The sequence below is a fragment of the Nicotiana sylvestris genome, chromosome 9 (assembly GCF_000393655.2).
Source record: "Nicotiana sylvestris chromosome 9, ASM39365v2, whole genome shotgun sequence".
Lineage (NCBI taxonomy): Eukaryota > Viridiplantae > Streptophyta > Magnoliopsida > Solanales > Solanaceae > Nicotiana > Nicotiana sylvestris.
Window position 1 is genome coordinate 104,655,331 of NC_091065.1, and position 24,825 is coordinate 104,680,155.

The window sequence follows — 24,825 nt, forward strand, 5'->3', positions numbered from 1 at the left end:
AATACGTGTATTAAAAGGATGCACAGAACTACTAACCTTTAGTACAAGAACCTAGTTCTTGAGTTTTCTTTTGTTTTCTCCCTTTTTTTGTTTTGAAAAGAATCAGTTCTCTTTTATTATTCATGCATTGCATCTATAGCCTCTATGCTCATCACGCATGTTTATCTACAATAGTATTGAAGTGAGTTAGGCATGGCCAGAAAATACTTTGAGCTAGTTATTTCTTAGGGGTAAGAGCCGGCCAAAGAGGAATCAGGTTCTCAATTTGGCTTCAACAGTCCCATCATTACTCTATTTCTTTCAAATTGTTCCCTACTTAGTGACTTGGTGAAAATGTATGCAATTTGATCTTCTGTGCTGCAGAACTTCATACATATCAACCCTTTCTCCACTTGTCTCTCAGAAAATGATGCCTCAGATCAATATGTTTTGTCCTTTATGTTCAACTGGATTCTTGGCCATGTTGAGTGCACTGGTATTGTCACATAGAAGGGGCACACTCTTAGTAAGTACCCCAAAGTCCTCCAATTGCTGCTTGATCCATAGAAGTTGAGCACGGTAGGATGTTGCAGCTACATATTTAGCTTCAGCTGTTGAAAGAGCCACTGAATTCTGCTTTCTTGTACCCCAAGAGATAAGAAATGAACCTAAGAAGTGAGGCATTCCAGAAGTGCTTTTTCTGTCCACAAGATAACCTGCATAGTCTGCATCAGCATACCTAGTCAAATTAAAACTGTCACCTGAGGAATAATATAGCACCAGGTCCTGCCTTCCTTTGAGATATCTCAATATTCTTTTGACAGCCTTCAAGTGAGATTCCTTGGGATTGGATTGAAACCTTGCACACAGCCCCACGCTGAAAACAATATCAGGTCGACTAGCGGTGAGATAGAGGAGAGACCCAATGATGCCTCTATATATTGTTTGATTCACTGGAGATCCAGTTCCATCCATGTCCAGTCGAGTGGCAGTTGCAATGGGAGCGTCTATCACCTTTGATGCTTCCATGTCAAACCTCTTCAAGATTTCCTAATGTATTTTTGCTGACAAATGGAAGTACCCTTTGAGGACTGTTTTACTTGAAGACCAAGAAGAAGTTTAATTCTCACATCATGCTCATTTCAAATTCACTTCCCATAAGTTTTGCAAATTCTTCACACAGAGAGTCGGTTGTTGCTCCAAAAATGATATCATCAACATAAACTTGAACAATAAGCAGGTTCCTTCCTCATTTCTTTAAGAAAAGAGTGTTGTCAATGTTCCCTATTTTGAAACCATTTTCTAAGAGTAACTTTGACAGTCTTTCATACCAAACTCGAGGAGCCTGCTTTAGCCCATATAGAGCTTTGTCCAGTTTGAACACATATTCAGGGTGCTCATGACATTCAAATCCTGGGGGTTGCTTCACATAGACTTCTTCCTTAAGGAGCCCATTCAAAAATGCACTCTTGACATCCATTTGGAACAAGGTAAATTCCATATGAGATGCAAAAGTGATAAGAATTCTGATAGCTTCCATGCGAGCCACTGGAGCGAACGTTTCATCATAGTCAATCCCTTCCTCTTGATTGTATCCTTGGACCACTATCCTGGTCTTGTTCCTTGTGCTAATTCCATGTCCATCGAGCTTGTTTCTGAATACCCACCTAGTTCCTATAATGGTTCGATCTGGGGGTATAGGTACCAGGTGCCACGCATTATTTCTCTCAAACTAATGCAGCTCGTCTTGCATGGCCGCAATCCAATATGTATCTTTCAAGGCTTCCTTGATATTTTTAGGTTCTATCTGGGAGAGAAATGCTGAGAAGGCAAGTGAATTTCTGGCTCTTGACATGGTTTGTACTCCAGAATCTAGAAAAGTGATGATGTTGTCTATAGGGTGAGAGCTTTGGTGTCTCCAGTTATACGCCTGAGGTTCATTCTGAGAGGAGGAAGGTATGTTTGGCTGATTTTCCTCTATCCTTCTTTTAGGTGCTAGTGGAGTTCCCTAAACTACATCAGTCACCCTTTCTTCAGCTTCTGTGGTTGTAATTGAGGTGCTTGGTTCTATTGATGAAGAGGCAGTGTTGTCTTCATTTGCCTCCTTTACTTGACTCATCATATCTGCCTTTCCATTTGTCATGTTAATGACTTCACCAGGAACGAGTAAGGGTTCTCCATCTTCGTCTTCCTCGGCACTCTTCTCAATTGATAGATAAGATTCATCAAAGATAACATGGACACTCTCCTCAACACATTGAGTCCGCTTGTTATATATCTTGTAAGTCTTGCTTTCAGAGGAGTACCCAAGAAATACTCCTTCGTCACTCCTGGCATTGAATTTACCAAGTTGATCCTTTCCATTGTTCAGAACATAGCATTTGCATCCTAATGTTCTTAGATGAGTCAGCTTGGGTTTTCTTCCATTCAACAATTCATACGGGGTCTTATTCAGAAGTGATCTGATCATGCACCTATTCAATAAGTAGCAGGTAGTGCTGACACCTTCAGCCCAGAAATTCTTTGCAATTCCACTGTCAATCAGCATTGTTCTTGCCATTTCTTCCAGAGTCCTATTCTTCCTTTCTACTACTCCATTTTACTGGGGAGTTTTGGAAGCTGAGAAGTTGCGAGTGATGCCATTTTCATTACAGAATTCATCAAATTTGAGATTGTCAAATTCTATCCTATGATCTAATCTAATGCATACAACTCTAGACTCCATCTTCACCTGGATTTTCTTTACGAGGGCCACAAATACTTCAATAGTTTCATCTTTTGTTCTGAGAAACAGAATCCATGTGAATCTAGAATAGTCATCCACGATTACGAAAATGTATCTCCTTCCTCATCTATTTTGCACTCTCATAGGTCCACACAGATCCATATGTAGTAGCTCAAGCGGCTTTGAGGTGCTCATATCTCTTTTAGACTTAAAGGAGGACTTCACATGCTTTCCTCTAACACAGGCCACACATACTTTTTGAATCTTGAATTGTGACATAGGAAGACCATGGACCAGGTCCTTTTGAATTAGTTTGTTCAAAAGGGAAAAGCTTGCATGGCCCAGTCTTCTGTGCCATAGTTCAACGTCATCGTCAACCGCTTTCAGACAACTCAGATTACCACTCTGTAAAGATTCAAAATCAGCAACGTAGATGTTCTTTTATCTTTTGGCCACCAGTACTATTTCACCGGTCACAGGGTCAGTGACTGTACATATTTTGGACAAGAATTCCACCTTGTTTTCTTTATCACAGATTTGAAAAACACTTAGGAGACTGTACTTAAGCCCATTGACATAGTACACATTTTCAATAGAATGAGTGAGTGACTTCCCAACTTTTCCAACTCCAAGAATGTACCCCTTTTTGCCATTGCCAAAGGATACACTCCCTCCTTGCAGGGTTTTTAGTGAAAGAAAATTTGTGGTATTCCTAGTCATGTGTTTCAAACATCCACTATCCACGAACCATTGTTGACCGCTTCCTTTCATTGTTCCCTGCACAAGAGATTAGGAGTTAGTTTTAGGAACCCAAACAAGTTTGGGTCCCTTGTAGTAAGCAAGAGGATAAATAAGAGCTCTCTTAGTCCATGCAGGTAATGTGTGTTTTTTCTGAGTGGAACCTGGTCCCTCTTTTGTGGTCACGGTTTCAGCTACTACTTTGTGTTTCTGAACTAATTGATTCTTGGCCTAGACACCTTCCTTGAAGCACCTAGTGTTCCCATATTGGGTAAGAGGTCAGTTATCAGAGACAGTGACACACTTGCTGTGAGGGTTGTGAGGAGTTTTCTCCCTTTGGAACCCTGCCCTTTGCCTTTTTTCACTTTCATTAGTAAGCAAGGCAGTGATAACTTCTGAGGACTAGGACCACTTTAAAGACCTTTCAAGATCATTCATTACTCTTTCTAGATGTGTTTGGAGGAGCTCGTTTTTCTCAATTTCAGCACATATCCTACATCTCATAGCTTTCACCTTATCTTCAAGCCTAAGGTATTCCTCACTTGCTATTTCCTTTCCTCTTTTAGAACTTTTAAGTTTTGACTTGGTCCATGGTTTTACTATTATTACCCTTTGGTCTGCAATTTCTGCCAACAGATCACTCTTTTCTTTTCTAAGGATTTCAATGGTTTTCTTATGGTCAGTAACTGCAGCCACTAAGTCTTCTCTACTACGTTCAGATTCTTCTAGTTCTAAGATCAAGGAATCCCTATCCTCCACAAGAATACAAAAGGAATTGATTAAAACATCAGCTAAACAGATGAGTTTTTTTGGAGAATAGGATTTCAGATTTCTCTAAACATCCCTGAAGTTTACCTCTTTGTTGCCATTGTCTTCATCATTATCTGATTGAGCCATCAAAGCAAAAGTTGAGTCATATTCAATCTCCTCGCCTTCAACTATCATCATGGAACTATCACCAGTATTATGTTTATCTTCAGACTGTTTTACTTGTGTAGTTCCCTCATGAGCTGTTTGCAAGGCCTCCCATATTTCCTTTGCAGTGTCGCAGGTAGAGATTCTAGCGTACTCTTTAGGTCCCATTCCACATACCAGAATTTTCTTGGCACGAAAATTCTTCTCCATAATTTTCTTGTCTGCTTCAGTATATTCTTTGCTGGTTTTTTTCATTGAAAATGGAAATTTATCTAGTACCTTTATTGGAACATAAGGACCATCGCAAATGATATCCCATAGCTCACAATCCTCAGCCATGATGAAATCGTGCATTCTAGTTTTACACCACCAATAGCATTTTCCATCAAACTTGGGGGGTCGATGTATGGATTGACCTTCTTCAAAATTTAGTGGAGCCACCATGAGGATCCTTCCTAGGTGTTAGCCTGATAGGAGGAACCTGCTCTGATACCAATTGTTAGTTTGTATGGGTCCACCAAATCGTAGAGTACCCGGTCCTCTACAAGGTTCTACTGAGAGCACTTAATAAAATAGTATGTAAATGAGGCAGAGGATTTTTATGTGGAAAAATCCCACACAAGGGAATCAAAAAAACTAGGACCTACACCTGTAGGCTTTTAACTTTACTAACTTGTAATCTACCTATTACAAGCCATTTTACAATAATTCCTATTGCAAAGGATTTACTCAACTAACTTGTGGTACCTTTACCACAAGCCACTTTGTGACTATCCTAGTTACAAAGGCTTTTTCTAACTTGTGATGCTATCACCACAAGCCACTTTATAACTTTACAATTACAAAGACTTTTCCTTATGACTAAAACTAGTCACAACATAAACTCAAGGAGTTTATGAATTTTCAAGAGGATTCCTAATCAAAATGCTTCTAGGTAAGAAGTTTAGGAGATACATTAAGTACAATAACGAGGTTACAACTCAACTAGGACAACAACAATCTATATTTTAGGAACTGGTCCGCAGTAGTGTTCAACCTTGTTCTTCAAGCTTGTGAGGATTGGTTTCTCTGTTTTTGCAAGAGGCTTGAATGAGAAACAGAACCCTTCCAGTGATGTTTTTGTATAAAGCTCATTTGGTACATCTTGATCACATCACTTGAAATGATGTGAGTACTTTGATTGGTTAGATAATGAGTGGGCAGACAGTATAGTGCAGTGCGGCAGAAACATTGCCGTCAGTCACTTCATTTCTAGTTGTGTCCAATTGACTTTGTACTGCTATGAGGAAACCATAAGAGCATCAGGTCCTTGTAGGGGTTCCTAGCTCCTGAAGCTGTAGCAGTTCACCTTTAGCTGGAATCCGTTAAAGCTTGCATCACTCCAAGTAGGTCAGGTTCCCTATCTGGTTCTTGACAGGAAGTTTGTTAGATCATCCAAACATAGGACAAGATTATTTAAAGTCTATCAAATGTTAGCACATCAGAGTTAGTAGCAGTATTAAGAAGCATGGGAGATAAGGTATGATGGCCAAAGGAAATGAGATCAAACTCGAATAGGCAAAATCCTAATTTTTGGTGTGAGTTTCATGACTATCATGGTCCCAAAATGGCGGATTGCAGATTGCTGCAAGGTGAAGTTGAACATTTGTTAAAGCAAGGGTATCTAACCAAATTGTTCCGTGAAAAGGGTAAGCAAGCGTATATGAAGAACAGGCAGGAGCCCCTTAAACCCCCTTCACCAAAGAGGACAGTTAATGTCATAAGCGGAGGAGAAGAAATTAGTGGCATAACATATACGACAGCTAAAAAGGTGTCAAAAATTACAGTCACACACGAGAAGCGGTTCGACAGGTTTTGGAAGAAGAAAGTATTATATTTGATGATGCAGATGCAGACGGCGTGCTAACCTTGCAAAATGACGCACTGGTAATATCTTTACTTGTACATGACACTAATGTGAAACGAGTTTTGGTTGATCCAGGTAGCTCCATGAATATCATTCTGCTAAGAGTGGTAAACGAAATGCAAGCTGAAGATAAGATAATACCCAAGGCACACACCTTATCTAGTTTTGACAACTCGAGCATCATAACAAAAGAGGAGATAATACTCACCACATTCGTAGAAGGAGTTGTCAAAGACATGAAATTTCAGATGGTAGAGATGGACATGGCTTACAATATGATTCTCGGTAGACCGTGGATTCACGAAATAGATGTTGTTCCATCTACCCTGCATCAAGTTAGTAAATTCCCTTCACAATGGGGAATAGGGAAAATCTGTGGCGACCAGCAAGCGTCTAGGAGCATTAATTCCGTAGCAGATACAAGAGCAAAAAATGAAGAGAAATAGCAATCACAGAATCCAGTTGAGGATGCTGCAACACAAGCCTCAACTAAGCATGGGAGAACAGATGTAGACTCGAGACCCAATACCATCCAAGATACAGAGGAAAATGAAAACATCAAAATAAAGATTGAGGAATTGGAAGTTGTAGTACTATTTGCACCCTGGCCTGAAAGGAAAGTTTACATTGGGGCCAACCTAAGCCAAGAAATGAAAGGTAAGTTGACTGAATTTTTGAAAACTAACGTGGATTGTTTTACCTAGTCCCATTCTGATATGACAGGAATACCTCCAGAAGTTATGACCCACAAGTTAAATTAAGATCCATCATACCCATCTGTTAAACAAAAGAAAAGAAAGCAAGGATCTTTCAAAAATCAAGTGATTCAAGATGAGGTACAAAAACTTTTAAAAAATGGGTCCATACGCGAGATAAAATATCCAAATTGGTTAGCTAATACTGTAGTAGTACCTAAAAAGAATGGTAAGTGGTGAATTTTTGTAGATTATACTGACCTAAACAAAGCTTGTCCTAAAGATTCTTTTCCATTACCACATATAGATCAATCAATTGATGTCATTGCAGGACATGAATTGTTAAGTTTTTTAGATGCATATTCAGGGTATAATCAAATAAAAATGGATCTCATAGATGAGGAAAAAACTTCATTTATAACGGACAGGGGGACTTACTGTTACAAAGTAATGTCATTTGGTCTCAAGAACGTTGTAGCCACATATCAAAGGTTGGTGACCAAAATGTTTCAAGAACATATTAGGGAAAACCATGGAGGTCTATATAGATGATATGCTGGTCAAGTCACAACAAGCAGGGGATCATATCCAACACTTGTCTGATAAATTTCAGATTCTTCGTAAATTTAACATGAAGTTAAACCTTGAGAAATGTGCATTTGGAGTTTCGTCAGGTAAGCTCTTGGAATTTCTTGTTTCTAACTATGGCATTGAAGTAAATACTGCACAGATTAAAGCAATTGAGGAAATCCCGGATACACTGACAAGTAAAAAAGAAGTACAGAGACTGACAGGGAAAATAGCAGCTTTGGGAAGATTTATTTCAAAATCATCAGAAAAATGCTTCAGGTTCTTTTCAGCCTTAAAAAAGCAGGATCAATTTTAATGGTCTGAAGAATGTCAACAGGCGCTTAAAAATTTTAAAGTATATTTGCCAAATCCATAGTTGCTTGCAAAACCAAAAAGATGGGGAGAAACTACTCATCTACCTTGCTGTTTCAGAAGTAGCGGTAAGTGTTGTGTTAGTTCGAGAAGATCAAGGTAAAAATTCACCGATTTATTATGTTAGCAAGTCATTATTATATGTTGAAACTCGGTATCCTCATCTAGAAAAAACTTGCACTAGCATTAATCATGACATCTAGGAAGTTAAGACCTTATTTTCAATGTCATCTCATCTCTATAGTAACCGCCTATCCCTTGCATAATATATTGCATAAACAAGAGTTATCAGGTAGATTAGCCAAGTGGCCCATAGAACTAAGTGAATATGACATTGTATATCAACCTAGAACTGCAATAAAGTCACAGGTTTTAGCAGATTTCGTGGCCGATTTTAGTCAAGGGATACAACTAGAAGCAGAAAAAGAATTGCAGGTATTTAACGGGTCTAATCCAGGAACTTGGACCTTATTCACTGATGGTTCATCGAATGTGAAAGGGACAAGTTTAGGTATTGTTTTGGTACCACCCACGGGAGAAACAATACGACAAGCCATAAAATGTCACCCTATAACTAACAATGAGGCAGAATATGAAGCTTTGATTGTAGGTTTAGAACTGGCACGAGAGCTTGGTATAGAAAAGGTCATAATCAAAAGCGATTCATAGCTCGTAGTTAACCAAATGTTGGGGACTTATATATCCAGAGAGGTAAGAATGCAGCAATACCTAGAAAAGGCACGTGATATGGTCAGGCATTCCAAACTTGGAAAGTCGTGTAGATACCAAGAGTGGAAAATGCAGAGGCTGACGCCTAGCTAATCTTGCATCTGCTGCAGAAGTAACGAATGACAAAAATGCTTCTGTGATTCATCTATTTCATTCTGTACTTGATCAAGACAAAAACGAGGTAAATTTCAATAACCTAATTTGGGATTAGAGGAACAAGATTGTTTATTTTTTGCAGAATGGAATTTTACCGAAAGATAAGAAAAAGGCTCAAGCACTTCGCAAAAAAGCTACTCGATATTGTTTAAAGCAAGGCAATCTTTATCGTAAAATGTTTGGCGGTCCTCTAGCAAGATACCTCGGGCCTTCTTAAACAGAGTATGTGATGAGAGAAATACACGAGGGACATTGTGGAAATCACGCGGGAGGAAGATCTTTAGTAAAAACCATGATTAGAGCCGGCTATTATTGGCCAAAAATGGAAGAAGACGCGGAAAATTTTGTAGCTAAATGTGACAAGTGCCAAAAATACGGTAACAACATGCATCGACCTATTGAATTATTACATTCGGTTATTGCACCGTGGCCTTTTATGAAATGGGGGATGGATATCGTGGGTCCACTACCCCAAGCCAAAAGGCAAGGTAAGATTTCTATTAGTACTCACTGATTACTTTACTAAGTTGGTAGAATTAGGAGCTTTTAAATAGGTACGAGAAAAAGAGGTCAGAGATTTCATTTGGCGAAACATCATATGTTGATTCGGTGTACCAAAAAAAATCGTATGTGATAACGGCCCGCAATTTATAGGCATGCAAATCACAAAATTTTTTCAGAGTTGGCAAATTAAAAGGATTACTTCAATGCCTTACCATCAGGTGGGTAATGGACAAGCTGAATCAACGAATAAAGTCATTATCAACAACTTGAAGAAACTGTTGGAGGAATCTAAAGGCAATTGGTCAGAGGTGTTACTTGGAGTCTTGTGGGCTTATCGAAAAACTGCAAAAACAAGTACGAGGGAAACACCGTTCTCACTTGTATACGGAGCTGAAGCCTTAATTCCAGTCGAGATAGGGGAACCAAGCATGAGATATACACAAGCAACTGAGGAATCAAATGAAGAAGAGATGCGAGTAAACCTGGTCTTGAAGAAAGGAGGGAAGCTGCACTAATAAGGATGGCAGCGCAAAAATAAGTTATGGAATGATACTATAACCGGAAAGTTCATCTCAGATACTTCAAGATTGGGGACTTCGTACTCAAGAAAGTTTTCCAATCAATGAGGGTAGCTAATGTAGAAAAGTTAAGTCCAACTTGGAAAGGATCTTATAAGATTCATGATATCGCAGGAAAAGGAGCATACGAACTGGAAACAATGGATGGCAAGATTTTACCTTCAAATTGGAATACTGTTCATCTAAAGAGATACTATTTCTAAGGAAAAAAATACCCATGGGCAGGTACCCTCATTAATAACTTTTATTTTTGAATTATTAAAAGTTTACTAATGATTTTAGATGATAGGCAAAAAGCTAGCCCACACTAGATGATGAATTACGACTTGAAAAGACACGTGGAAAGAACATAATTTCTGGTCTAGGGTTACAACTATTCTGATAGAAATTTAAATGGGTTAAGCAATCTTCATCTAAAATCGTACCTCTGAGTCACGTACGTTTTTCCTTTTCAAGAAAAGGACCGCATGGAAGGAATAATCAAGTGCTCGAGATTTCATACTTCAAAGCTCAAACACTTGGGGGACTATATAATATACATATGATATATGTATAAAGAAGGCAAAGAAGACTGAAAATAATTAAAGTTCAAGTTAAGCCCAAAAGTTTGCTCATCAAATGTATCAAGTTCAGAGCAAAGTCACGAGCCAATAACACAAGTCAATCAAAAAACCTTCATATAGATTTCAAAATCTTATGATATCTAGGTTAAAGGCAGTATTTAGCCATGGGTTATAAAAACCCATGAATTTTCTTTCCTTTTTTGCAAATCTGTTGTAAAGAAAACAGTTACGAAAAAGTTATAGAAGATATTTAAATACATGTAAGATGTTATTTAAACTTGACAAAGTTCAAATGAAAACTTTGTCAAAGTTATTTCAAGAAACATGTGTGTTCCTATTTCTTTTTTCGTATATTTACACCGTTATGAAGTTGAGATGTCTTCTTCATTAAGTGTCGTATATAAAAGGGCCCTCATTTATAATTTCATGTCTGATTCAAAGATACATGAAGTTACTAAAGCATTTTATAAAAAAAATACAAAAAGGGTAAGACAAAAACCCATGAATTAAAAAGCAAGACCTTGAATTTATATAATAAAACAAGGCAAAAAGAGTAAAACAGAAACTCAAGATAATTAAGTTGAAAAAAAGCTTTATAATATTAAGACTAAGTCATAAATTAATTGTCATATTTTTACAAAATGTCCTGAAAAGGTCTGGGGACTTGTCATTTCCAAAACCTGAACCCCCAAATCGGACCAGGGATAAAACCACATTCCACCAAAAAAAAGAAAGGGAACTTCATAAACTTTCACTGGGGAGCAGAAGAAGAGTAGAAAGCAGTATCATCAGCAGGCTCGATTTGATTTGAAGGAGCTGGGACATCCATCGCGCCTACATTAGCTTCAATATACTCAGGAGTATCAGCCATAGGAGAAGAAAAACTTTGATCTTGCTGAGTTTTCTCAATGGTTTCCTTTATCTTAGCCAACATAGCATCCAAATTAAAACATTCTTGGCTAACCTCCACTAGGGTATCATGGCATGTATTTAAGATAGCCTAACTCACTTCAATAGCAGCTTTTTCCTCGAGAGCTTCATAATCCTTCTCCCATTGGTCAATCTCATTTTTGAGTTCTTCCTTCTCGGCCAAAGAAGCATCATAAGAGGATTGCAAAGGGGCAAGTGAACTTTCCAAAAATCTAACCTTATCAGAAGATACACGAAGATCCTCTTAGGTCTGGGTCAGTGTCTAAACAAGTTCACCTGTATAAACTTCTTTTTCATTCAGCAAAGCCCTCAATCCTCTAAACTCTTCACTGGCCTTGGAGAGTTGCTCGGAAAAAGATGTCTCAAGAAGATTTTTATCCTTGCCAGCCTGATCGGAAGAAGCATTCTCAACTACTAGCTCTGATGCCATGACTCTTAGTTGCTGCTCTAAGGTACACTTGCTTTCTTCGAGAACTTCCATTTCAAGTTGTAGACTTTCGTATTGCTCTTTCCAATTGTCTGCTTCAATTTGATAATCAAGCATTAACTGCTCCATATGAGAAACCCTCTTCATCATCTATGTGCCAATAAGATTGATCTAAAAAAAGAAGAAAGGGGTAAGAACCTTAATATAAAGAGAAGAGAATGGAATAAAGTGTAAACAGGAGCAAATACCTTCAGTGACAATTGCATTATACCATTCATCAAAGTCAAAGAGCTGTGACTCTCAATCTTGGACTTTTCGACTGGACTGATCAAAGGTTTCAACCATACGTCAGCCCGACCTGACTTTTTCAAAAGATTACCATCGGCAAGGACCTCAATGATAATCAGCTTCATCGTTGCAGTTCTACCCAAAGAACCAACTTCAATATAAGGAACGATAATAGTGGGAACTATAGAGGAAGTCATAACAGCTTGGGGCGGAGTAGAAACAGTAGCAGTAATGACTAGAAAAGAATGCACCACAGGGACAGGCATGGTAAAGGAAGTAAGGGGTACTTCATCATAAACCAAATCCAAATTCTTACTATCAAACCCACGAGAGAAAACTTGATCATCAGAGTCACGAGCTGCCTGTCACAACCCAATTCCCGAACCTGGTCGTGATGGCGCCTCTCATGAATACAAGGCCAGCCATTCAACCCAATTCATCCTTTTAAGACAATTAATTAACACAATTATAGTATAAACATGGTTTAATAATATCCAATAGCGGAAAGTACAGATAAAATATGGAAATCCAACCCAACTCAGCCCTAACCGGGGTGTCACAAGTCATGAGCTACTACAGAGTTTACTAAAATTCTACAAAGTATGGAATTAGGAACAAAGTCTGAAGATATCATAAATAACAGAAGATAAGGGAGAAAACGGGTCTGCGAACGCCATGCAGCTACCTCGATAACTCCGATGAAAACTGAACAGCAGAAAACTCGCTCTATGCCTCAGGAATACCTGTACCTGCACACATGGTGCAGGGAGTAATGTGAGTACTCCGACCCAGTGAGTAATAAATATAAATAATGACTGAAGGTAAGAAAACACGTTAAGGCACACAACATTCTATACAGAAGCAGTGAAATCATTTAAAATAACAATTCAGTGAAACATCATGTGAAATTTCTTTTAAACCAGTAAAACAGGTAATTTGGCAGTAAAATGACGAGTAGAAATCTGCCCCTCGGGCTCAATATCAAAACAACAAGTAGAAATCTGCCCATCAGGCTCAGTATCAAAATAATAACTAGAAATCTTCCCCTCGAGCTCAGTATCAAAATAATACTCCCTCCGTTTCAATTTATGTGAACCCATTTGACTCGGCACGGAATTTAAGAAAAGAGAGAAGACTTTTAATCTTGTGGTGTAAAATGAGGCACATATATTATGTGTGGCTATAAATCATTGTGTAAAGGTAAATTGTTTTCAAATAAGGAAAGAGGTCATTCTTTTTGGCACGGACTAAAAAGGAAATAGGTTCACATAAATTGAAACGGATGAAGTAAGTAGAAATTTGCCCCTCGGGCTCAGTATCAAAATAATAATTAGAAATCTGCCCCTCGGGCTCAGTATCAAAATAATAAGTAGAAATCTGCCCCTCGGGCTCAGTATCTCAGAACAGTATCAGCCCCTCAGGCTCAGAACAGTATAAAGCAACCAGTCAATGAAATAAGAGCACATAATTATTATGGCAGATAATGCAGATAAAGAATAAATGCATGAGTGCAATGCAATGCATATGACGGTACCCTCTGGTACCCACTGCGGCGTGCAGCCCGAGCCATCCATATTTATTTATCGTCGACGGCGCTCACTGGGGGTGTGTACAAACTCCGGAGGGGCTCCTACAGCCCAAGCGCAATATCAAGCCATCTCGTGGCATCAAATCTAGGCTCTCGGCCTCATATCAATCTCAGTATAATCACTCAGGCTCTCAGCCTCAATATCAATGTAATCAACCAGGCTCTCGGCCTCAATATCAATGTAATTAACCAAACTCTGGACCTCAATATCAATATAACACTGCTGCGGCGCGCAGCCCGATCCATGCTCAGTCCAGAAATCATCATAAGCCCCTTGGGCATTTGTAAAACAGTAGTTCTCAGCCCGAAATATCATTTAGAAATATCATTTAAGTTTTCAAATCTTAGAAAGATGGCTGAGTTTGCAAAACAGTATTTAAAACCTTGGACTGAGGTCAAATGATATGCAAAATATGCGAAAGCAGTGATATCAATCCCTGAAGGATTCAAATAATTGGCAAGAAGCCTACAATTGGAAACATGACTGAGGATATAAATTCTTTAACAAAATAAGTGAGGAAAACCAGTCAAAAATCCCCTAAGGGTTCTACAGGTCGGCACAAGGCCCCAAGCATGGCAACAAGCCCAATTCACAATAATAAAGTATACGTCTCAACCAAAAATGTAGTAAAATATCTCTCGGGACGGACCAAGTCACAATCCCCAACGGTGCTCTACCCCACGCCCGTTATCCGGCGTGCAAGTCACCTCAATATAGCGTTACGATGTGAAATTCCGGGGTTTCAAACCCTCAGGACATCATTTACATCTATTACTCACCTCTAGCCGGCCAAATACTACTCTGCGATGCCCTTTCCTTTCGTATCAACCTCCTCGCATGTCGAATCTGGCCAAAACCACAACGAATACATCACAATAGGCTAAGGGAATATAACCCAATCGGAAAGACTCGAAAAATATCAAAAATCACGAAATTTGTAAAACCCGAGCCCCGAGCCTACGTCTTGAAATCTAGAAATTTTTACATCAAAATGTTCCTTATCTCGCCACGAGTCTATACATACCAAATTCACAAGAATCGGAGTCCATTTGACCCCTCAAATCCCAAATTTAGAATTTCAATCTCAAGCCCTAATTTCTTATAATTTGGCTATGTTTTCATGGATTTCTAGGATGATTCTTCAATAAAATCATGTATTTAACTCATAAAACTTACCTCCAATCGATCTTAGTTGAAACTCCCTTCAATCCCCGTCCAAAAGCTCTCAAAAAGACTAAAAATGGTGGAGAAATGGGGTGTTTTTCGCAAATGAAATGTAAACATTCTGCCCAGAATTTTTCGGAATTACTGTTCATCCCGCGTACTGTTCACCCGTGTTACTGTTCACGGGGGTACTGTTCACGGATACTGTTATGGGGTACTGTTCACGGCACTATTCACAGGACTGTTACGGGGCACTGTTCATAACTACTGTTCACAGTGCTGTAAAAAAATGCAGCAGCTTTATTTTTTTCGTGCCTAAATCGATCTGTTAACCTTCCAAAATACACCCGAGGCCCTTGAGACCTCAACTAAAAGCACCAACATGTCTTAAAACATTATCCAAACTTGCTAAAATCGTCAAAACACCTCAACTAACGCCAAAATCATCAAATTATATCGAATTCAAGCCTAATTCAACACCGGACCTCCAAAATTACTTCCGGTCCTGCTCCCAAGTCACAAATCACCTCCCGAAACTAACTGAACCGTCGAAATTCACATCCGAGCCCTCTAACTCATAAGTCAATGTCCGATTGACTTTTCCAACTTAAACCTTCTTAAAAGAGACTAAATGTCTCATTTCTTATCAAAATCGCTCCAAATAAATTATAATGCACCCAATACCGATAATGAAACATGAGGAAGCAGAAAATGGGACGAACGAGACAGTAACTCATGAGACAACGGGTCGGGTCGTCACATTCTCCCCAACTTAAACAAACTCTCGTCCTCGAGCGTACCCAGAGTTGTCCTAGAAGCCAACCAAAAGCTGAATGACCTTATCAAGCATAAACCCGGGGATGATCCCATGTCACCCTATCTCACATGGGTCCGATAACGCGTTGTAACTAAGATCACACAATCTAGTCTAGCCCATAAATGATAGAGCCACATTTCACCTTTTCGGAATCATACACAAGATCAGAACCTCACACCTACATTCAGAATAAGTTTGAACCAACTGTAATAGACCATGCCTGCAACCTTAGGTGCAATTGTATGATATACCAATAACTCAAACAAATGCAGCAATAACTTCCATTCACAGCAGCTGCCCACAACAACCAAATACCGATAGAAATCTCTTATTAGCCAATGTCTCATTCCAACACTCTCATATACTGCCAATGATAATTGAAACACGCAATAAATCATAACCATTGCTCCGATCAACCATTCATGAGGCCATTTCTCCTCTAGCAATTATAGTAATAATTTTTTTTTAAAAAAACCGAACCTCGATATTTACCCATCAAACATGCTGAAATCAAATCTGTTCGTATTCATCAATGACCCCAATGATCACCTCAAATCCAACACACCACTCTGGTGATATGACACCTCAATACAGGCCTAAGCCACAACTTTCATAATACGCGCACCAATAAGAAACGGCCTGAACATACTCAAGTGATGAAAAATGACTCAAACGAAAGAGTCGTACCTCAAGCTCATCAGTACCATCAGCGGACCCAACAAGAACATGCCGCAATACTACCAAAATATCATTAGTTTAATAACATTACCTTTTTATGAGACATATACTCTCGTCAAGTCACTTTCAATTAGCAATACTATTTCCCCAATCATCCGAAGATCATTCGCCCTAATCATCTGAAGCTTTTTTTCTCTAATCACCTAGAAGAAAATCGCTAGACATCTCATGTTCTGCATGATGTACATAGGTATTGTTCTAGCTCTTACAATATTGACATGACGGATGAGGTATGCATAAATTCATGACCACTGTCGAGACAACGATTCGTTGGTTCTATACTCCTGGCAAGAGCTATCACCTCATTTTGAGCAAAATCATGGTCTTAGCTCCTTAATTTACTTCATATACTCAGATTGCACTAATCTCAAATTCAATGATCTCGTCTCACCCAGTACGAACTGCTCAAGCAATAAGCCACCCCAGACATAATCAAAAGTCGCATATGATGCCTCAATATGCCAATAAGCTACCAATTCGAACGCGGTACAAAAGGAAAACAAACTCTGGAAGGAATTACCAATCTCACACACTAATACAGACTTTCCTTAGAAAACAGGAAGCAAGGCATACAAAATAGCATATAGAAAACTATACTCAACATCACATTGTTGCGGCGTGCAACCCGATCCAGATAACATACCCATGGCGGCGTGCCACCCGATCCACACATAGATCTCACATAAGGAGATGCACATCGAGCCAAATTTGCTCATTACAACAAAATACCGAGTATCGGTCGTAAGCATGCTAAGTGCATAATAATATCTCTGAGGGACATATAGCGTTATAAGCTACAAAACTCAAGCACAACTGAGGTGCGATGTACAATCTGAATTTCAAGAGCCAAGATGCTCATATAACGTCATTCCTACACAGATTCTCAACACATAGCAATTTCTCAAGTCGTCTCATAACTCACACGGCACAATGTATCACTACGTGAAATATCTGACAATGAAACATCAACCTAACTACTCCTCCATGAGGACCGCGTTACTAAAATGCACACATCTGGCCTGATATAGAGCCATTATTCACATTAAATCTATCCATCGACTTCAAGCCGATTCTGATCACACTGAACTAGTCTGATAACCTTTCAAAGGTCCATAATAACTCCCATTTTTCTCATAACACACAAGAACAACCATCACAATCGGGGTAATCCTCCCCAGTTCACAACCCAATATGCCAAGTGCCCTCCAGGCATGAATCTTTAATTTAACGACACCATCACAAACTTCATACTTGGTTTACATCTTTAATCAATCAAGTGATCACATGCCACACTTATATAATCTTCCCGTGGGACACACTCCCACAACCTACCACAACAATATCTGGAGCGTACCTCCAAACCATCGATCGCACTAACGCTGAAGAGCGATCAAGAGTTATTAACCGGGACGCAAAACCCTTTTTACAAACCACCGACCTTAGGTGACGCTGAAGACAATTCCAACTTACCGTAAACATCGAAACTTATCTCCTGCTCATCCGAGCTCATGACATCTTGTCAAAAAATTTCCTTCACTCGTGCCATTCTCGGCCTAATTTCCATAACCAGAACTGATTCACCAGCATGCATCAAATTGGAACTAACATAGTACATAACCGTACAATCCGCTAACCAATAGCAAGCTCCCCAACTTGGCTCGAAGCCATAGATCACAACACATATACTCTATTGTTGCCATAATACCATGGCAAGATTAAACTCACTCCTTCATAAGCTTGTGGAAACACGAATCATCGGAAATTTTAACTCTTCTGCAATTTTTAAATTCACTCACACAACAGTTAAGCCCACTCTTTAGGCGACAAATTTTTTTTACTAAGTCCCAAATTTTTCAAAAAATTCGGCAGAGTTTCCTTTGTAATTGGTCCTATCCACCTGCCAGAGAATCACCAAAACCATCCTAACAACACGTCCACAACTTGACAAAGCATCACAATGTATATCAACAACATTAATCTCAATATTACATGTATTATATTATCAAAATTGATACATGGACATGCGTTGCACCTATTTGAATCATAACACATAGAAAATACCTTTCAATCCTCCATTATTGGGCTATTCAACCGAGTAAGAACATATTCTTTCTTTAATGTTTTCGACCCTCAAGGTGGTCTCCTTGACTCAACGATTTCGTCATAATACATTTACAGAAGCGATCTCAGCTCCCAGACTTATCTAACTAGTATGACAAATAGATTTCCTTCAAAATCCAATTACCCACTAGCTTTACCTTTAGTTAATATTTTTTTTCATACCTTCCACTGCCATACACATTACATAATCACTTAATCTTCCTGAGTCTAAACTCATACTGTAACATGAAATTTACTTCACTCCAAATAGGAGACATAAAAAGATTCTTCACGCACCCATAACTTGGGACTACACATCCTATCACAATGGAAATCATACACTCAATAGTTCATCTATCATCCAGTAGACCTTCCTCGTCACTTCCAAGTCATATAGATACATCTCGCAGTACTATCATACTCCTCACGTAGCTATCCAGCCATGATTCCCACTAATAGGGACAACACCGAACATAAAGGTTCAAAACACTTGCTCACACAATCATCACCTCAGTGCTCAAGCCATAGGCAATATCCGGCCTCAAGTCCTCCAAACTAACCTAACATCAAACTCACCGAGATCACGTCTCGCCCTTCTATCGGGGAATTACAAGCCATAAAGGTAAATCGAATACTGAGTGCTCGTTCGCACATACGAACATGTGGAAGGAATCGTAAGAGTTACTTTTCAAGCTGAATCAAGGACGCACGATAAGAATTCAAGAATGTGAAGTTTTCCTAAAGGTTCTGCAGCCTCTCGAGGATAAATACAGACGTCTCCGTACCGATCCGCGAGACTCTACTAAACCGGCTCATGACTCGCGAGACCAATTAACCTAGGCTCTGATACCAACTTGTCACGACCCAATTCCCGAACCTGGTCGTGATGGCGCCTCTCATGAAGACAAGGCCAGCCATTCAACCCAATTCATCCTTTTAAGACAATTAATTAACACAATTATAGTATAAACATGGTTTAATAATATCCAATAGCGGAAAGTATAGATAAAATACGAAAATCCAACCCAACTCAGCCCTAACCGGGGTGTCACAAGTCATGAGCTACTACAGAGTTTACTAAAATTCTACAAAGTATGGAATTAGGAACAAAGTCTGAAGATATCATAAATAACAGAAGATAAGGGAGAAAACGGGTCTGCGAACGCCATGCAGCTATCTCGATAACTCCGATGAAAACTGAACAGCAGAAAACTCGGTCTATGCCTCAAGAATACCTGTACCTGCACACATGGTGCAGAGAGTAATGTGAGTACTCCGACCTAGTGAGTAATAAATATAAATAATGAATGAAGGTAAGAAAACATGATAAGGCACACAACATTCTATACAGAAGCAGTGAAATCATTTAAAATAATAATTCAGTGAAACATCATGTGAAATTTCTTTTAAACTAGTAAAACAGGTAATTTGGCAGTAAAATGACGAGTAGAAATCTGCCCCTCGGGCTCAATATCAAAACAACAAGTAGAAATCTACCCCTCGTGCTCAATATCAAAAAAACAAGTAGAAATCTGCCCCTCGGGCTCAGTATCAAAATAATAACTAGAAATCTGCCCCTCGAGCTCAGATCAAAATAATAAGTAGAAATCTGCCCCTCAGGCTCAGTATCAAAATAATAATTAGAAATCTGCCCCACAGTATCAGTATCAAAATAATAAGTAGAAATCTGCCCCTCGGGCTCAGTATCTCAGAACAGTATCAGCCCTTCAGGCTCAGAACAGTATAAAGCAACCAGTCAATGAAATAAGAGCATATAATTATTATGGCAGATAATGCAGATAAAGAATAAATGCATGAGTTCAATGCAATGCATATGACGGTACCCTCTGGTACCCACTGCGGCGTGCAGCCCGAGCCATCCATATTTATTTATCATCGACGGCGCTCACTGGGGGGGTATACAGACTTCGGAGGGGCTCCTACAGCCCAAGCACAATATCAAGCCATCTCGTGGCATCAAATCTAGGCCCTCGGTCTCATATCAATCTCAGTATAATCACCCAAGCTCTCAGCCTCAATATCAATGTAATCAACCAAGCTCTCGGCCTCAATATCAATGTAATCAACCAGGCTCTCGGCTTCAATATCAATATAACACTACTACGACGCACAGCCCGATCCATGCTCAGTCCATAAATCATCATAAGCGACTTCGGCATTTGTAAAACAGTAGCTCTCAGCCCAAAATATCATTTAGAAATATCATTTAAGTTTTCAAATCTTAGAAATATGGCTGAGTTTGCAAAATAGTATTTAAAACCTTGGACTGAGGTCAAATGATATGCAAAATGTGCGAAAGCAGTGATATCAATCCCTGAAGGATTCAAATAATTGGCAAGAAGCCTACAATTGGAAACATGACTGAGGATATAAATTCTTTAACAAAATAAGTGAGGAAAATCAGTCAAAATCCCCTAAGGGTATTACAGGTCGGCACAAGGCCCCAAGCATGGCAACAAGCCCAATTCACAATAATAAAGTATACGTCTCAACCAAAAATGTAGTAAAATATCTCTCGGGAAGGACCAAGTCACAATCCCCAACGGTGCTCTACCCCACGCTCGTTATCCGGCGTGCAAGTCACCTCAGTATAGCGTTACGATGTGAAATTCCGGAGTTTCAAACCCTCAGGACATCATTTACATCTATTACTCACCTCTAGCCGGCCAAATACTACTCTGTGATGCCCTTTCCTTTCGTATCAACCTCCTCGCGCGTCGAATTTGGCCAAAACCACAACGAATACATCACAATAGGCTAAGGGAATATAACCCAATCGAAAAGACTCAAAAAATATCAAAAATCACGAAATTTGCAAAACCCGAGCCCCGGGCCCACGTCTTGAAATCCAGAAATTTTCACATCAAAATGTTCAATATCTCGCCACGAGTCTATACATACCAAATTCACAAGAATCGGAGTCCATTTGACCCCTCAAATCCCAAATTTAGAATTTCAATCTCAAGCCCTAATTTCTTATAATTTGGCTATGTTTTCATGGATTTCTAGGATGATTCTTCAATAAAATCATGTATTTAACTCATAAAACTTACCTCCAATCGATCTTAGTTGAAACTCCCTTCAATCCCCGTCCAAAAGCTCTCAAAATGACTAAAAATGGTGGAGAAATGGGGTGTTTTTCGCGAATGAAATGTAAACATTCTGCCCAGAATTTTTCGGAATTACTTTTTAGTCATTTTGAGAGCTTTTGGATGGGGATTGAAGGGAGTTTCAACTAAGATCGATTGGAGGTAAGTTTTATGAGTTAAATACATGATTTTATTGAAGAATCATCCTAGAAATCCATGAAAACATAGCCAAATTATAAGAAATTAGGGCTTGAGATTGAAATTCTAAATTTGGGATTTGAGGGGTCAAATGGACTCCGATTCTTGTGAATTTGGTATGTATAGACTCGTGGCGAGATAAGAAATATTTTGATGTAAAAATTTCTGGATTTCAAGACTCGTGGCGAGATAAGGATATTTTTTATTTAAAAATATCAAATTTCGTGATTTTTGATATTTTCGAGTCTTTTCGATTGGGTTATATTCCCTTAGCCTATTGTGATGTATTCGTTGTGGTTTTGGACAGATTCGACGTGCGAGGAGGTCGATATGAAAGGAAAGGGCATCGCGGAGTAGTATTTGGTCGGCTAGAGGTGAGTAATAGATGTAAATGATGTCCTGAGGGTTTGAAACCCCGGAATTTCACATCGTAACGCTATATTGAGGTGACTTGCACGCCGGATAACGGGCGTGGGGTAGAGCACCATTGGGGATTGTGACTTGGTCCGTCCCGAGAGATATTTTACTACATTTTTGGTTGAGACGTATACTTTATTATTGTGAATTGGGCTTGTTGCCATGCTTGGGGCCTTGTGCCGACCTGTAGAACCCTTAGGGGATTTTTGACTGGTTTTCCTCACTTATTTTGTTAAAGAATTTATATCCTCAGTCATGTTTCCAATTGTAGGCTTCTTGCCAATTATTTGAATCCTTCAGGGATTGATATCACTGCTTTCGCATATTTTGCATATCATTTGACCTCAGTCCAAGGTTTTAAATACTGTTTTGCAAACTCAGCCATCTTTCTAAGATTTGAAAACTTAAATGATATTTCTAAATGATATTTCGGGCTGAGAACTACTGTTTTACAAATGCCCAAGGGGTTTATGATGATTTCTGGACTGAGCATGGATCGGGATGCGCGTCGCAGCAGTGTTATATTGATATTGAGGCCGAGAGCCTGGTTGATTACATTGATATTGAGGCCGAGAGCCTGGTTGATTACATTGATATTGAGGCTGAGAGCCTGGGTGATTATACTGAGATTGATATGAGGCCGAGGGCCTAGATTTGATGCCACGAGATGGCTTGATATTGCGCTTGGGCTGTAGGAGCCCCTCCGGAGTCTGTACACACCCCCAGTGAGCGCCGTCGATAATAAATAAATATGGATGGTTTGGGCTGCACGCCGTAGTGGGTACCAGAGGGTACCGTCATATGCATTGCATTGCACTCATGCATTTATTCTTTATCTGCATTATCTGCCATAATAATTATGTGCTCTTATTTCATTGACTGGTTGCTTTATACTGTTCTGAGCCTGAGGGGCTGATACTGTTCTGAGATACTGAGCCCGAGGGGCAGATTTCTACTTATTATTTTGATACTGAGCCCGAGGGGCAGATTTCTAATTATTATTTTGATACTGAGCCCGAGGGGCAGATTTCTACTTATTATTTTGATACTGAGCCCGAGGGGCAGATTTCTAATTATTATTTTGATACTAAGCCCGAGGGGCAGATTTCTACTTATTATTTTGATACTTAGCTCGAGGGGCAGATTTCTAGTTATTATTTTGATATTGAGCCCGAGGGGCAGATTTTTACTTGTTGTTTTGATATTGAGCCCGAGGGCAGATTTCTACTCGTCATTTTACTATCAAATTACCTGTTTTACTGGTTTAAAAGAAATTTCACATGATGTTTTACTGAAGTGTTATTTTAAATGATTTCACTGCTTCTGTATAGAATGTTGTGTGCCTTATCGTATTTTCTTACCTTCAGTCATTATTTATATTTATTACTCACTGGGTCGGAGTACTCACATTACTCTCTGCACCATGTGTGTAGGTACAGGTATTCCTGAGGCACAGAACGAGTTTTTTGCTATTCAATTTTCATCGGAGTTATCGAGGTAGCTGCATGGCATTCGCAGACCCGTTTTCTCCCTTATCTTCTGTTATTTATGATATCTTCAGACTTTGTTCCTAATTCCATACTTTGTAGAATTTTAGTAAACTCTGTAGTAGCTCATGACTTGTGACACCCCGGTTAGGGCTGAGTTGGGTTGGATTTCCGTATTTTATCTATACTTTCCGCTATTGGATATTATTAAACCATGTTTATACTATAATTGTGTTAATTAATTGTCTTAAAAGGATGAATTGGGTTGAATGGCTGGCCTTGTCTTCATAAGAGGCGCCATCACGACCAGGTTCGGGAATTGGGTCGTGACACATACCACCCACGGTCCTTATCATCCTCGAGGCTAACTAGCACTCTCTTACTTCTTGCCACTAAAGTGAAGATCCCATGTCGGAAAAGCTTAGAGGAGTAGAGATGGATCAAATGGAAAAAAGTAGAAGGCAAATTAGCCAATCTTGTTAAGTGCCTTAAACAAGCAACTACTCTCCACACAATGAGGCCAATCTGTCCTGGACAAACGTTGGAAAAATGACAGAACTCAATGATAACAGGATCAATGGGGGGTTTGAAATTCAGCGTAAAAGGATATGTATACACAAAAGAAAATTCGGTCATGTAAGATGTAATTCTTTGCTTTGAATTAGGAATTATGATAGGGAAGTCAGATCTCCAATGGCAATCCCTACGAACAACAGATATTAAACCTTTGGTAATTTGAGAAGGGTAGACGTCAGCACGATCTAAAGAAGACATAGAAGAAACTTGGTTTCTGATCGATTCTCTATCAGTGTAAAAAGATAGTTCAAAAGGGACAATCTCATCTATTAAAGGCTCACGAACTGGTTCACTAGAATCTTCACCTCTAGAAGAAGATCTATGTGAATGAAAACCCCTAGTTCTAGAAGAAGGGGTAGAACTCACTAGAGGTAAAGAAGCACCCCGTATAGATGAAGACCCTAAACTATGCAATCTTCCGCCTCTTTTGCTTCTAACAGGAGCAAGAGGAAGTTCGTCAATAATGGGGACTCTTCGAGGATTATGGTTTGAATAAGACATGACTGTACGAGGAAGAAGAAAACAAGAATAAATATTCCAAGATAAGTAACTTT

The 24,825-nt window shown here is 39.2% G+C and overlaps 2 protein-coding genes across 2 annotated transcripts; one reads left to right on the forward strand and one right to left on the reverse strand.

The window, feature by feature from the left end:
• Nucleotides 1–414: 414 nt before the first annotated feature.
• On the reverse strand, nt 415–1,008 carry LOC138877997 (secreted RxLR effector protein 161-like). The gene has a single exon (XM_070157649.1). The coding sequence runs from the start codon at nt 1,006–1,008 to the stop codon at nt 415–417; it is 594 nt and encodes a 197-aa protein (XP_070013750.1).
• Nucleotides 1,009–5,963: 4,955 nt separating this feature from the next.
• LOC138877998 (uncharacterized) lies at nt 5,964–6,709 on the forward strand. The gene is made up of 2 exons (XM_070157650.1): nt 5,964–6,167; nt 6,209–6,709. Exons 1-2 carry the CDS (start codon nt 5,964–5,966, stop codon nt 6,707–6,709), a joined length of 705 nt encoding a protein of 234 aa, XP_070013751.1.
• The last annotated feature ends 18,116 nt before the right edge of the window (nt 6,710–24,825 follow it).

Bases quoted from the DNA above. Each gene is read 5' to 3' on its own strand.
- LOC138877998 (XM_070157650.1), top strand. From the start codon at position 5,964: ATGGCGGATTGCAGATTGCTGCAAGGTGAAGTTGAACATTTGTTAAAG. The intron at 6,168-6,208 runs GTGTCAAAAATT...GCGGTTCGACAG, and splicing joins CATATACGACAGCTAAAAAG to GTTTTGGAAGAAGAAAGTAT.
- LOC138877997 (XM_070157649.1), bottom strand. From the start codon at position 1,008: ATGGAAGCATCAAAGGTGATAGACGCTCCCATTGCAACTGCCACTCGA.